General features: G+C 36.4%; 1 protein-coding gene across 5 annotated transcripts in view; it reads left to right on the top strand.

Moving 5' to 3' along the window:
* The window catches only part of CEP112 (centrosomal protein 112), a 139025-nt gene that overhangs the window by 25563 nt on the left and 101078 nt on the right, over positions 1 to 12384 (top strand). For all 5 annotated transcript variants that reach the window (XM_052688026.1, XM_052688023.1, XM_052688024.1 and 2 more), the window contains 9 exons: positions 496 to 582; positions 2434 to 2533; positions 3731 to 3849; positions 4949 to 5092; positions 7484 to 7638; positions 7976 to 8105; positions 9080 to 9172; positions 10098 to 10157; positions 11607 to 11686. In XM_052688026.1, coding sequence (XP_052543986.1) covers positions 496 to 582; positions 2434 to 2533; positions 3731 to 3849; positions 4949 to 5092; positions 7484 to 7638; positions 7976 to 8105; positions 9080 to 9172; positions 10098 to 10157; positions 11607 to 11686 — 968 coding nt within the window. The remainder of the gene's footprint in view (positions 1 to 495; positions 583 to 2433; positions 2534 to 3730; positions 3850 to 4948; positions 5093 to 7483; positions 7639 to 7975; positions 8106 to 9079; positions 9173 to 10097; positions 10158 to 11606; positions 11687 to 12384) is intronic.

The following is a 12384-nucleotide window of genomic DNA, read 5'->3' as shown; positions in this document are numbered from 1 at the left end:
ACAAGCATCTTAAAAAGGAAATGTGTTTATAATGAGAGATCTCCAAATAATAGAAAACAAACAAAAATAAACGTGCATCTGGGCCAGGGGATGTTCTTTGTGTAAATGTAACACCTGCCTACATGGTGAAGGCACGCTTCCCATACTTGGTGCATTAACATAAATATGAAAAGCTTCATTCTGCAGTGTTTATTTAGATAAAAGATGATAGCTTTTTTGGGCAATAGCAGTTGTTTTTATTGCCAATGAAAACATCTTACCAATTCATTTTTGAAATAAATATTTTAGGTTGAGGCCTTCTGTAATGGCTTTATCAGATAAACAAGAAAATGCTGGAAAACTGAATATTGATTATTTTTCATAGCAGATATTCGTTAGGGACTTCCCATTGCCTGCTGAAAGACACCAGTGAATTATTTAAAGGTTATGCAAAGGTCACTGATTTTATTCTTTATTTTAATCAAGTTGTTTATTGGTTCTATTGTATTTTTAAAGCTAGACATGAAAATGAAAATGATGGAAGGTAAATTTCATGAAGAAAGACTTCAATTACAGCAGAAGCATGATTCTAATGTTCAAAAGGTAAGGAGTGTTATTTCTTTCCAGGAATGATATCTAGGACAAAATAGTAGACAACTTAATTGTCATAAATTGCTCACAATTGTACTTACAATAATCACAACTCTAAGTTTTCCTTTAAGATTGTAGGTAACAGTTTGCAGAAACTGATATGAATGTGGAATATTATAAGGTGAACTTGGGAAGTGGAAAATACTTGTAGATGAAAATACAAGATGGAGTCTGTTTTTACTTAATAATTAAACAAGACAACCCATGTTAGGAGCCTCGCAGCCTCAACAGATTCATATTCTGGTGAAATGATCAACTTGTAATATTTCTTTTAAATAGAAGGTACTTGTGGGAAATGGTGCAGAAAAATATGTAAAGGAATTTATTTTTTATGGCCAAAACCCCAAAAGAACAGTAGGGTAATATGAATGTTCATCACATGTTCCTACTAATAACAGCAGAAGTGCTTAAAGTGTAGGCTGGTCTGTAAACAGTCTTCATTTATGTTATTGCATCATTAAAGCTGCACGTTCCTTTTAACTCTTCTCAGCAATAAAATGCTGCCAGATACACGTCCCTCAGCTTAGGTCAAATTTGTCTTTACTGTATTGCACGACACCACCTTTGGGGAAGCTTAAAAAAAAGTACTGTCAAAGACAGTAATGTTACCTTTAACGCTACCTTGTAAATGCATGGAGTCACACTGAGTCACTGAGTGCCTTCTGGAGGCTCTGATCCAGCAGTGCAATGGGAGCCAAGCGCACAGGAGCACCATGACTTACCCTACTTTCAGCTCTATGTTCCTGAATATCTCAGTTTTGTTTCTTAAGTCTGAGTCACAGACCGGGAGGAAGTGAGTTGACACAACACTGTGACACATCAAAGCCTCCTGAAAGGATGTGAATATTTGGTCAGGTGCGTTTTTGGCTCATCTGTTCTCCATGTCTGCAAGCAGAACTGGCTAGCAAAGATGAGAGAATAAAGGAAACAGCTTTGTGAGAATAAGAAATAGTTGAAATGCTTTCTCATCCCTTGAGTTGTCATCCTTTTTTAACTAATGTTGGAATTCCATCTTTTGAAGTTGCTTAATAATATTGGATGTTTCAGAAAAGGTTAAATAGTGTCGTATTAATCTTTAAAGACACAAACCATTTAATGCAGTTGGAATAATATTGTTTTAAGATGAAAGCTCCTGTTTGAGAGATTTGGGGCACTGCTATAAAATTTCTGTGGCTTTATTGTTTATCTTACACGTGAAGTTTCAATTAAAATGGTATCTCAAAGTGTGCAACCATTCAAACCTTTTTCCAAAATCACCATGTACAGAAATGTAAAGTGGTTCCACTTGGTGGACTTGGTCTGTGACTGCGCTGAGAGCAATTGTTTGTGAGAGTCTAATGAAGTTCATCAGGGATTCAAGCATTTTGAATGAGAATTTTGAGTTTTTGCTGGGCATTTTAATACTTGTAAGTACTATTAGCCAGTACAGATTTTAAAAATCATTTCTATTTGCAGTGGTCGCACTGGGAAACTTCCAAATTCTTCTAGAACACTAGCTGAATTTTTGTCTTGTAATTGCAACACTGGATTTGCCCAAATTTAAAAGAAAACACAAAAAGATGCCTCTAAAACATGAAAGTCTTTTTAATCTGCTCTAGTGCCTGCTTTTATCTCAACCAGTCCTTTGTTTATGGCTTGGCAGTCTCAGCTATGAGAATTACGTATTTCATTGCTTGCCCTGCAATATCTAAGCATATCTTAAAGGCAGTTCCTTTGACAGGTATCAGTGTACATTACTCCATGCACTGGCTGTGGCTTCGTGCTTTCAGAAGTTTGTTACAGTGCTGTGAATCTTCACTGCAGATTTTGGATCGGAAGAATGATGAAATAGAGTTGTTGAAATCCCTCCACAAATCCAAACAAAATGAAGCCGAGGAGACAATTAGAAAACTGGAGAAGAAAGGTGATTTTTTTCTCTGTGGTTGGTTTCTATTTATTTATTTATTTATTTTGCATGGTGATTTTATACTACATCCTCTTTGTGACCGTGAGCCTTTGTGTCCCTTTTAGGTACAAACATACTTTCCCTCTTTGTTTGCAGGTCTTGCACTTGTTTTTCCTTTAGACTTGAGGCTTGTGTGGTTGCCTTTGCTAGTTGTCTAGCTGCCAAACCAAAATTTTCCAAGAGACAGTGTGATCTTATGTTTAATACTCAGCCTTTTGTAAGTGCCACTGAAAAAAATATTTCTTTGATACTGAAGTATTTTGACCACTTCTTCCAAATTTTTGGAATCTCTGGTTCAAGGTTAATTTATTTATACATTCAGTACATTTTAATCAAACCACAATGTGTTGTTTATTTTGGTCTATTGTGGCAAGAGATTTCAGACATCAGTAGTAGTCTTGAATGCGTTGTAAGTATGAAATTTGGCCCATCTGATTGTGGCTTGTCAGCAGTTTCTTAATATTACTTTTTTCTAGAATTCCTTGGAGTGCATTTATGCTGTGGATGGAACCACAATGTAAAATAATACATATGTTTGGTAAACTAGGCACAGAAAGGGAGAGGGAGCTGTGCAGGGAGCATTTACCTGCTCCCTACAGAGTGAATTGTCCTGCTGGCAATCCAGTGCTGCTGGTAGCTGTCCTCAGCTGCAGTGGGTTACATCAGAGTCACCTGCACTCTTATCAAACACTGAAAATCATCAGTCCTTTCTGAAAAGCATGTGTTCCTGCTTTGTTTGCCACAAACATCAGTCTCTGTGTTCTTGGTGCAACCAGTTGCAATTTGAGTAGTTTGGTCTTTCAGCCCATGTGAGAACCTCTTTCTGGGTGCACACAAAATCAGATTAAAAATGCCTGTTTTCTTTAGATTCTGTGGATTCTTTTTGATATTTCTTCACTGCTGGAGTTAGAAAACCTCACTGAAATATTTTCTAAATATAATAGAGAACACCTTGTACTTGTACTTGTATTTTAGTGACATAGGATTTAAGTGCTAAGTTGTAAATTATGTGTATTAAGTATTTTTAACAGCAGAATAACACGAGCAAAGCCAGGTCAATTGAAAATTGTTGTAATCTGGTTGTATCTGTTGCCAACAGTGGAAAAATCCCAAGGATCTCCCTTGAATGGTTGTTTATTTTCCTATTTTTGACAGTTCAGACCCTACTCCGTGAGTCACAAGTCATCAGAGAAGCAATGGAAAAGCAGATTGTAGAGTTAAAGAAGATGTGCGAGAAAAGCACTGAGTCTTTGAACAATGAGTGGGAGAAAAGGGTAATGAATAATGCTTCAAAATAAAAACGTACATCTGTGAGAATACATTTTGTTGCTTTAAAAAAATATAGAGAGAATAGAATATGTTATTCTTAGAGATACTTTCCTGGGTTGATTTTATTTATGTCTAGACTAATCTCTCAAGGCCCTTCTTGCCAACTTTTGCCCACCCCCTGCCTCCTGCCCCCACCTGCTGGTCGTTCTACAATTTGATCCCTGCTCCACCTGGCCCCCTTGGTGAGCCTTGGGATGTTTTAGGGAAGTGTTTATTTCTGGTTGACCTGGCATGGAATTTTAATCTCAGTAAACCTGCTCCTACCTGCTGTCACCACAATTCCTTTGAACCCAGTACTTTTGTGTTAGGTCATGAATTCAAGATATTTGTATGTACTGTTAGGCTCAAGGCAGCAGCAAGGCAAAGAAAAGCTGCAGTTCGCTGCAGTGGAGCTTCACCTTTGCCCAGGTTATTGTCAGTGTTTGTCTTGTTTACCCTTCTCAGAAGTGGGAGGGTCACAAGAAGGGCAAAGTGACCTTGAAGATGAACAATGCTGCTTTATTTTTTGTTTTGGTTTGGTTTTTTTTGCAGCTGTTGCACTTAGAAGGGCATTAGTTTGAATGTTTGTCTTCTGAAAGAAAAGTGGTAAATCTTGTCCTTTGTGCTTAAAACCTTGACGCTTCAGTGTTTCATTTTGGAGAAGCATTATTTTCAGTCTGAGATTATCCCACTTGCTGTAGTTACACAGCAATTGTAGCTGCCATCAGTGATGCAATCATGTATTGAGAAGGCTAATTAAGGTGCTAATATAAATTCCAATTTAACGAAGCTATAGAAGCTAAATTGAAGCATTTACCTTATAGAAGATGGTAGTGTGAAGCATGATGGAAATACAATAAATGTTTTGTTTTTAAATATCTGTAAACAATGCTATGAAGGGGTAAAAGTAGACCTTTTTAGAGAGAGTGATATGGTTATGTTACAGAGGACAGAAACGTAGCCTTCACTTGTCAGATGTTCTGTTGGTATATTATGATAATAGAATATTTATAAGTGCAAGTTTTTATGCAATTTATTATTTGATAATTCTTTTTTGTGATGCAGCTTCACAATGCTGTGGCCGAAATGGAAAAGGAGAAGTTCAGTATTAGGAAGAAGCATGCAGAAGACATGAGGGACCTGCTTGAGGTCACCAATGCTCGTCTTAGCAAAATGGAGGAGGATTATATGGATCAAATAGAGTCAACTGTAAGCTTTCTGTAAATGTGTCACAGCAGCAAGTGTATCTTAGAGCTTTCTGCATATTTTTTTTTTAAACTGTCTATAAAACTCTGTGAGCAGTCTAACAGCAGTCTGGAAACACTGTTTAATCATGTGTCTCGATCTTTTTGATCTTAGTTTAGCTTTAAAAAGTATATTGTATCAGTCATATTGGTGTGATAGATAAATGTCTGCTGGTGAATGATGATAAGATGGTGGGGGGAGATTTAATCATCAGCCTCAACTTTACTCTGCAGGGAAGTGTAATCCTATGCCAAGCCTTTCAAATGGGTCTTGTTCCAGCATACGAGGTTTGTAATTATGTAAATTATACAACAATTTGTAGGAAGGCATCATCACCCCCAGGCCGTATTGTTGAGTTACCTTCTGAATACTTTTTCCCTCACTTTTTGTCTGACGTGGAAAGAGACTGCTGAACACAGGCATTGATTAGAAAGGTTTCAAGTCTATCTTGTTTTGAAAATGCAAGATCAATATTGAATTCCATGTATCCTTCTGAGATACCTTTTCTAGTGTTTCTTGATTTTGGATATCAGTTTTATCTTTTGCTTACCTAAAGATCTGTTATTACTTTTATTCCCATTCCTTTCACTGTGAGTCTAAGTGATGTTTTTATAGGCAAAAACCCATTTGTGAAGACCATCAGTTTGACAAATAGAAACAAGTTCTTCCCTGACTGCAGAATTACATGGACACACTTGATTTAAGTGGAAGTCTGTGTTGTGGAAAGAGAAAATCCAAGGAATTGAATATGGCAGATGAAATAATTCAATGTGTAAGCAAAGTAGAAAGCAAAATATTACCAAGAATCCTAGAAAGCATGCTGCTCTTTTTATCAGTGCTGAATGAGTGAAAGGACAATGTCAAAAAACTTTATTCCCTTATTAATGAATGTTGAATTTAAAAATTAGTATTCAGATCATGTCATAGGTAACAGTAAATACAGAGAAAAATGGACACAGTCTGTCAGCAGGATTGAATTTAAGAACCATCAAAACTAGACAGATCTTGCTGAGCAGCTTCTGATTTAATAATTAAACGAGGTAGAGTTCAAGGCAGGGCTTAAGATGAAAGACTACCCTGTCACTGGAAATTAGGTTTCTTTTTCTCTCTCTCTTGGTTGTGTTCTTTTTCTTTTCTTTTTTTTTATTTCTTTGGTATTTCAGGGATTTCTTCAGAGTTTTACATTGTCAAGGACGCCAGTGCTGTTAGCAAGTGAAATTGGCTGAGCAACGTAGCTCATAAAGTGGGATTCTGTGCATTAAGCAAGTATAAATATCAACTTCCTGAGGGTGAGGCCACAGGGAGGAGTTGGGATGTTTGGCAGCGTATCTGTGTGACTGACTGAAAAGAAACAACCAACCAACCAACATGGCACCAGGCTGAGCTGGCTTTGTCCTGATGGAAGAACTGTCTGTCCTACTTAGAAAAAATATCTTAAGTCTCTTGCCAAATTTCAGCTGACCACTCTGACTGTATGAGGTTCTTGCATTGCTACAGGCTCACGTAGATGTTATACGGCAGCTGGAGCACTCACTTCTGAGGGCAGATGTTGGAGGTTTTTTCATTTTACTTCGGCAAAGAGTGAAAATACATCTCAGTTTCCCCATATTCAGACCTTTGTTAATACAGAAATAACAATATGTACATCCTGGAGGGCAGCTGTGTCTTGTTTTATGACTCCAGCCTCCTGTGGAATTCTTCAGTCATTTCCGTGCAGATCAACATAAGTTTAGGGAAGAGTGGGAAGTAGTTGAGTAGAAGGGGCAAGTAACCAGAAACTAACTGCTCATCTTCAGAACTGTTTGTATTAAGGGGGGAAGATATTTGTGGTTTATTGGAGAATGTTCACTGTAATTAAACAAATATAGAATCATTAAGGTTGGAAAGACCGGTAAGATCATCTCATCCAACCATCAACCCCTGCCTGCGGCCACTCTAAACTACATAATTCAGTGCAGCACCTACTCCAGCACCTCCCTGATGCTTGACTACATAAAACTCAGCTAAAGTTTGCATGTTCGTGCATCATCTGTATTATAGTCATCCTTATTTCCTCAGTATCTGTACTTGTTGCTGTATCTTAACTCCTCTTTTAAAAGATTTGTACCTTAGAAATCAGTTGCACATACTGTTACATAGAGTGGAGAGGTCTTTACTCTTTTTAGTTATTACTTTGGTGGGTTTTTTGGTATGCATATACAGCATAGAATTTACTATCATAATTGATGATAGCTTTGCTATTTTAACCCTTGTGTCTCTGCTCACCAAGGAACGTTGTTGCTTAAGGCTATTGGATAACAACAGGGTTATACACTGATTTATTCTGGTGTTTCTTACAATGGTCTGTTCTTTCAGAACCAGACAGTCAAAAATCTGGAGGCTCGAGTGCAACAGTTGATGGTTGAGGCTGAAAACAGTAATTTACAGCGTCAGAAGTTATCCCAGGAAAAGACCGAAGCAGAACAATGTTACCAGGCAGTATGCTCTGAACTTCAGGAAATGAAGGCAAGGTAATTAAGTAGCAGTTGCTGTTTTAACTTCGTAGAATAGGGGACCTCCAAAAGCAAACTGTAGTTGTTTTCATTTAATTAACTCAGTGGATGGTCATTTGCATTAGTAAAATGTCATTAAAAAAAATCTATTAATTGATGCATAAAAAACTCATTTTGAAGCTGGCCCAAATGACCACTTTAAGTATTGCATTTTCATTATTTATAAGCTTTTCATTCTCTTACAAGGAGCACGTGGTACAGTCCAGCTTGAAAACGCTGTAAAAACTGATGCTGAGCATGTAAAATGCCAAAGCATGAAAGCAGTTTTCATATTTTGTTTGCTTACTACTTACAGGCACAAGTTGTTTCTGGAAGGCAAGGACCGTATTGTACAGGAATATGAGGAGAGCATTCAGCAACTACAAAGTAAATATGATGTTGATATAAATGTTATGAAGCAGGAGCATGCTCTCTCTACAGCTAAGGTACCTTTTCATGCATATTCCATTTAAATGTTGTTTATTTTTGGTCTCCTCAGTATAAATAAAACGCATGTGAATAAATCCAAGAAATGTTCAGTTGCATAAGTTATTCATGTGCATAAGTATAAAACTTAAAGTGGTTTATTTTTCATTCCCAAATTTGACTGAAATGATTGAAGATGACAATTCTGGAATGTACGTACAAGTGATATTTCTATAGCTGATACAGGTAAGGTGCAATTAGTATGCTGGTTTTCCTTGTACTTATGAAAAAATTCTGAATGCCAGAAGATCTCCACACACTTAAAGACCCAGGGCTCTTATAGGGCCTCTTCAGTAAGTTGTCCTCAAAGGGATGTTGAGGGAAAATATTTATTTCCAGTAATAAAGTGTCTTGTGGGTTTCTTTAATATGGAACGTTATGTTTAAATATTTATGTATTCAGGAAGATATTCTAGAATTTTGGGAATATATATCCTGCCAAAATGTAATCAATCTGTTTACATAAAAACATCTATTGGGCTGATGTCTACCAGTGTGCATATGAGTACATGGCATTTATTCTATTGATGATATGAAGTAAATAGAAAATGTTTCAACTGAATCCAATAGTCTTTGGAACAACAAGATAAATGAAGTCTTTTTTTCTTTTATGGAATTCTGGGAGCCTTGATGATGCACTGATCATTTAATTTGCAAGATTTGTCTTTCTTTTAACTGTTGGTACAGAGTTGATGCAAAATCAACTTAGTTGCTTTAGTTGATCAACTTAGTTGCTTTAGTCTTAGTTGTTACTTGTGGTTATCTATGCATTGATGAGTTCACCAGAGGGACGAATATAAAGTATCTGAAGTTGCAAACTTATACTACTTTTTCTAGGCAGCTTTGAAAAGTGACTTAAAAATGGCAAAAAGATGCATCTGCAGAGCTAATGGGAACACAAAACAAAAATCCTTTCTTCTGTTAAATCCTTGCAGGCATCTGATGTGATTGAGGAGTTACAGCATAGTGTGTGTCTATTAAAACAACAGTTACAAGCTTCAGAACATCAAAGAGAGCAGCAACTGAGGGTGAGCCCTGAACTTCTCACTCAGGAATGAAAGCTCCTTCTGTGTTTTCCCACTAATCTGAATATTTAGATAGCTGTACCAAAATACTTGTTATACAATATGCATCCTCACGTATTTTATCTTATAGATAAAGGGGGTGTAAACTTTTCCATAGAGTGATCTCTTGTCACGTTTTTATGGAAAAGAGCAGAATTTTCATAGGACCTTTGTGACTTTACCTTCACTTCAGCATGATTTAACACCATAAGCATGTATCAATGCACTATGAACATGTCAAAGAATACAGTTATGCTGATTAAGAAAAACTTTTTTTCTTGTTGCTTTCTAACAGTTCAGCTCAATTTTTATCTTCCAACAGACACTGATTAATCCTTCTATTTCAGGTTGAGTTCCATGCCTGTACTGTGTATCAATCTTTTTCAAGTTTTGGCATCTATTCTTCCTCTGTTTTTTATTTTACTGCAGATGTAGTACAAAAAAAAAAACCAAAAAACAAAAAACCATTTTAGTAGCTCAGGAGAGCAAGTTACTTTTTCTCTTCATCACCTGGAATGGTGCCTTTTGAGATGGTTTTGCTGTGGATGCTTTTGCTGTTGGTTGTTGGGTTTTTTGTATGTCAGAGAGATTCCATGAGTTACAGTGTAAGATGCTCCTTGCATCTTGAATCTAAGGACAAGGATGTAGGGCCTGCAATCTTAAGTCTTTTCGGATGCCCTTTTAAGCTAATGAAATACTGGATATAGCAGTGTCTTTTCCGTAACTTAAAACAAAGGCTACAAGTCAATCTTACAGTATTGCTTAGTGATGATATAAAGAGGATTTTTAACTCTTATGAATATTCTGGGTGTGTTTAAGGATTGCTTTGAAATGAAATAACATCATAGCTTTCTTTCATTTGATGAGAAGTACACTTCTTCATTTGCAGGATCAAGACTATAAACTTCAACAAGACAAGCTTCACTTGGAGACTGTATATGAAAAGCAGGTAATACTAGAAGGCAAATATAGCATATTATGTACTTCAAGATTCTGAAATCCTCCCCAAAAGTGGATTTGGTGCAGAACGAGGATATGCAGATAATGAAACCTAACAGCCAGTCTGAGGAATAGTTGAGTTTCAAATGGGAATAAAGATATCAAAATATTTAGCACATGTACAGCAGCAGTGTTTTGAAAAAGGAATGCATGCCATTTAACTCTGGGCAATTGAAGGCAATTCACTTCAGCTTAGAGGGTACAGTACTGTCAGTGCTCTTTACTATAATTTTTTTCATTATTTTTGAGTCTGTTTTAACTATTGACATCTTAAAATGTGGGTATGGTATAAAACCATAAAATGCTATAGATTGGCCCATAAAACACTAAAACCAAGCTTGCCTTTAAGTAGAGGAATCATGAAGTCTCTGATGAAATCTGTTCACTTAAGTACATACCCATTATCTAATAATCTTTATTGGTCTACAGTGGCTATTGCCTGCTAGGATATTTAAACATCAAACAAATAATAGGTAGTAACCCTAAATGTCACTGTTTGATTAAATGTGCTTATCTGCTGAATCAGGAACCAGTTAGGCTAAATGGTTTTACAGGCAAAGGAAACACCTGCTTTTTATAAATAATCTACCACTTGTTTTCCAAACATTCAACTAAGTGTAAGAACAGTGATGGATTATTACTGAGAGCCATTCTTGAGACAGCTTTTAAATGTGTGTGTAACTTAGCCAAGATTGGGAATGCCTTCTTGACTCTCTGGACGTCCCATCAGTATTGAGGCTCTTTGACATGATCGAGGTAGTCAGGATTCTGGACAGTAAACACCTGTGTAGAACTGTTTACAGTAGTGAAATTCCATATTACCATTATTATGAAAAAATTCATGGCACCTTCCATTGGCTGTGAGCCTGTAATTCAGTATTATGTTTCCTACACTTACGAGCATACTTAATATAAGAACAAATAGTGTCTTACTAGCAATAAAATGTAACATTGCAAATGATTGTAGATGAGAAGGAAATTCCTATGCTCCTCTTCCTTTAAAGAAAAACGTGGTTGGTAAGTCACATCATGACAATGTTTCTTCAGCAATCCTAAAAGTAAAGCAAGTTCTTGCACTTAATATGCCTGTGGAAAAAGGTATTGTGAAAGCCTATGGTTTGCACCATACTAAGGGAGGTTGCTAAATGCTGAAGCAGCTTTCCTCATCTGAAAAATGCTTTGGAAACATCTGTTCCTGGTTACTGAGCTAGGGAGGTAGGAGTCGGGTTTAATTCACTGCTTGTTGCGACTGTATTGCTTTATAACAAGATGGATGGATAGTTGTCTGTGTCAATACTAAAGAAATATGTAAAACAAATGGTTTTTGGAATTTAAAATAACATTTTTATATCAGGCTTTATTTTACCCAAAATGTGATTTTTTTCCTTTCAAATGGTAGATTCTTGGCATCCAGAATGATCTTGATAAAGAAAGAGGGGATGCCCAGAAGAAAATTCGCAAGCTAGAGGAGACTTTGAAGTAAGTGAATCTGAAATAATTGTTGAAACGTCTGTAGATTTTTCAGTCAAACTTAGTAAGTGCATGCTTAGTGTTATCTAACCACCTTCTGATAATTGGTCTGAGTTCTATTCCCATTTTGGAGGAGAAGATGAATTTGAAAAATGTATATTAGAGCCCAATGCAATGAATAGTGGTCTGCTGTGCCATGTACTGTGCCATCTCCTGTTTGATTCTTAAGGTATTTATGATTTAGGAGAAGCCATGAGATGTTCCTCAAGTCTGAGGAAAAACTTCAGTCTTGGTTTTAATCTCAGAAATTATATTCAACCTCTGCTTAGTATGTGGTATTTGTCATTCAGAAAGCCATAAATTACATCTCCAGTGTGGATTTTACTTCTTTGATGCCACACGTTTTTGTGTCAAGTAGTTATTTTTCAAATCTGACCAGGATTCAGAGGAATGGTACAGCAGAGATGCTTTTCATTACCTAACGTGGAACAACACTCTTGCTAACCTTGTACATCACAAAACTAATTTGGATGCAACAAGTTTGATATTCTCTGAGCAGGAGTGGTTTACATACACCAGATGCACGTATGACAAGATTATCTCTTGTTATGCTTCTTCCCTTTCTGATTATGTAAAATATTATTTCCACATGTTCATACAGTTTAAAATAAAAATTCTGGAAATAATTTCTAAGGATAACAGATTAT

This window comes from Tympanuchus pallidicinctus, unplaced genomic scaffold (genome assembly GCF_026119805.1).
Source record: "Tympanuchus pallidicinctus isolate F22 unplaced genomic scaffold, pur_lepc_1.0 scaffold23, whole genome shotgun sequence".
Classification (NCBI taxonomy): domain Eukaryota; kingdom Metazoa; phylum Chordata; class Aves; order Galliformes; family Phasianidae; genus Tympanuchus; species Tympanuchus pallidicinctus.
The sequence above is the reverse complement of the archived record's forward strand: the minus strand, read 5'-3'. Positions and strand labels throughout refer to the sequence as shown.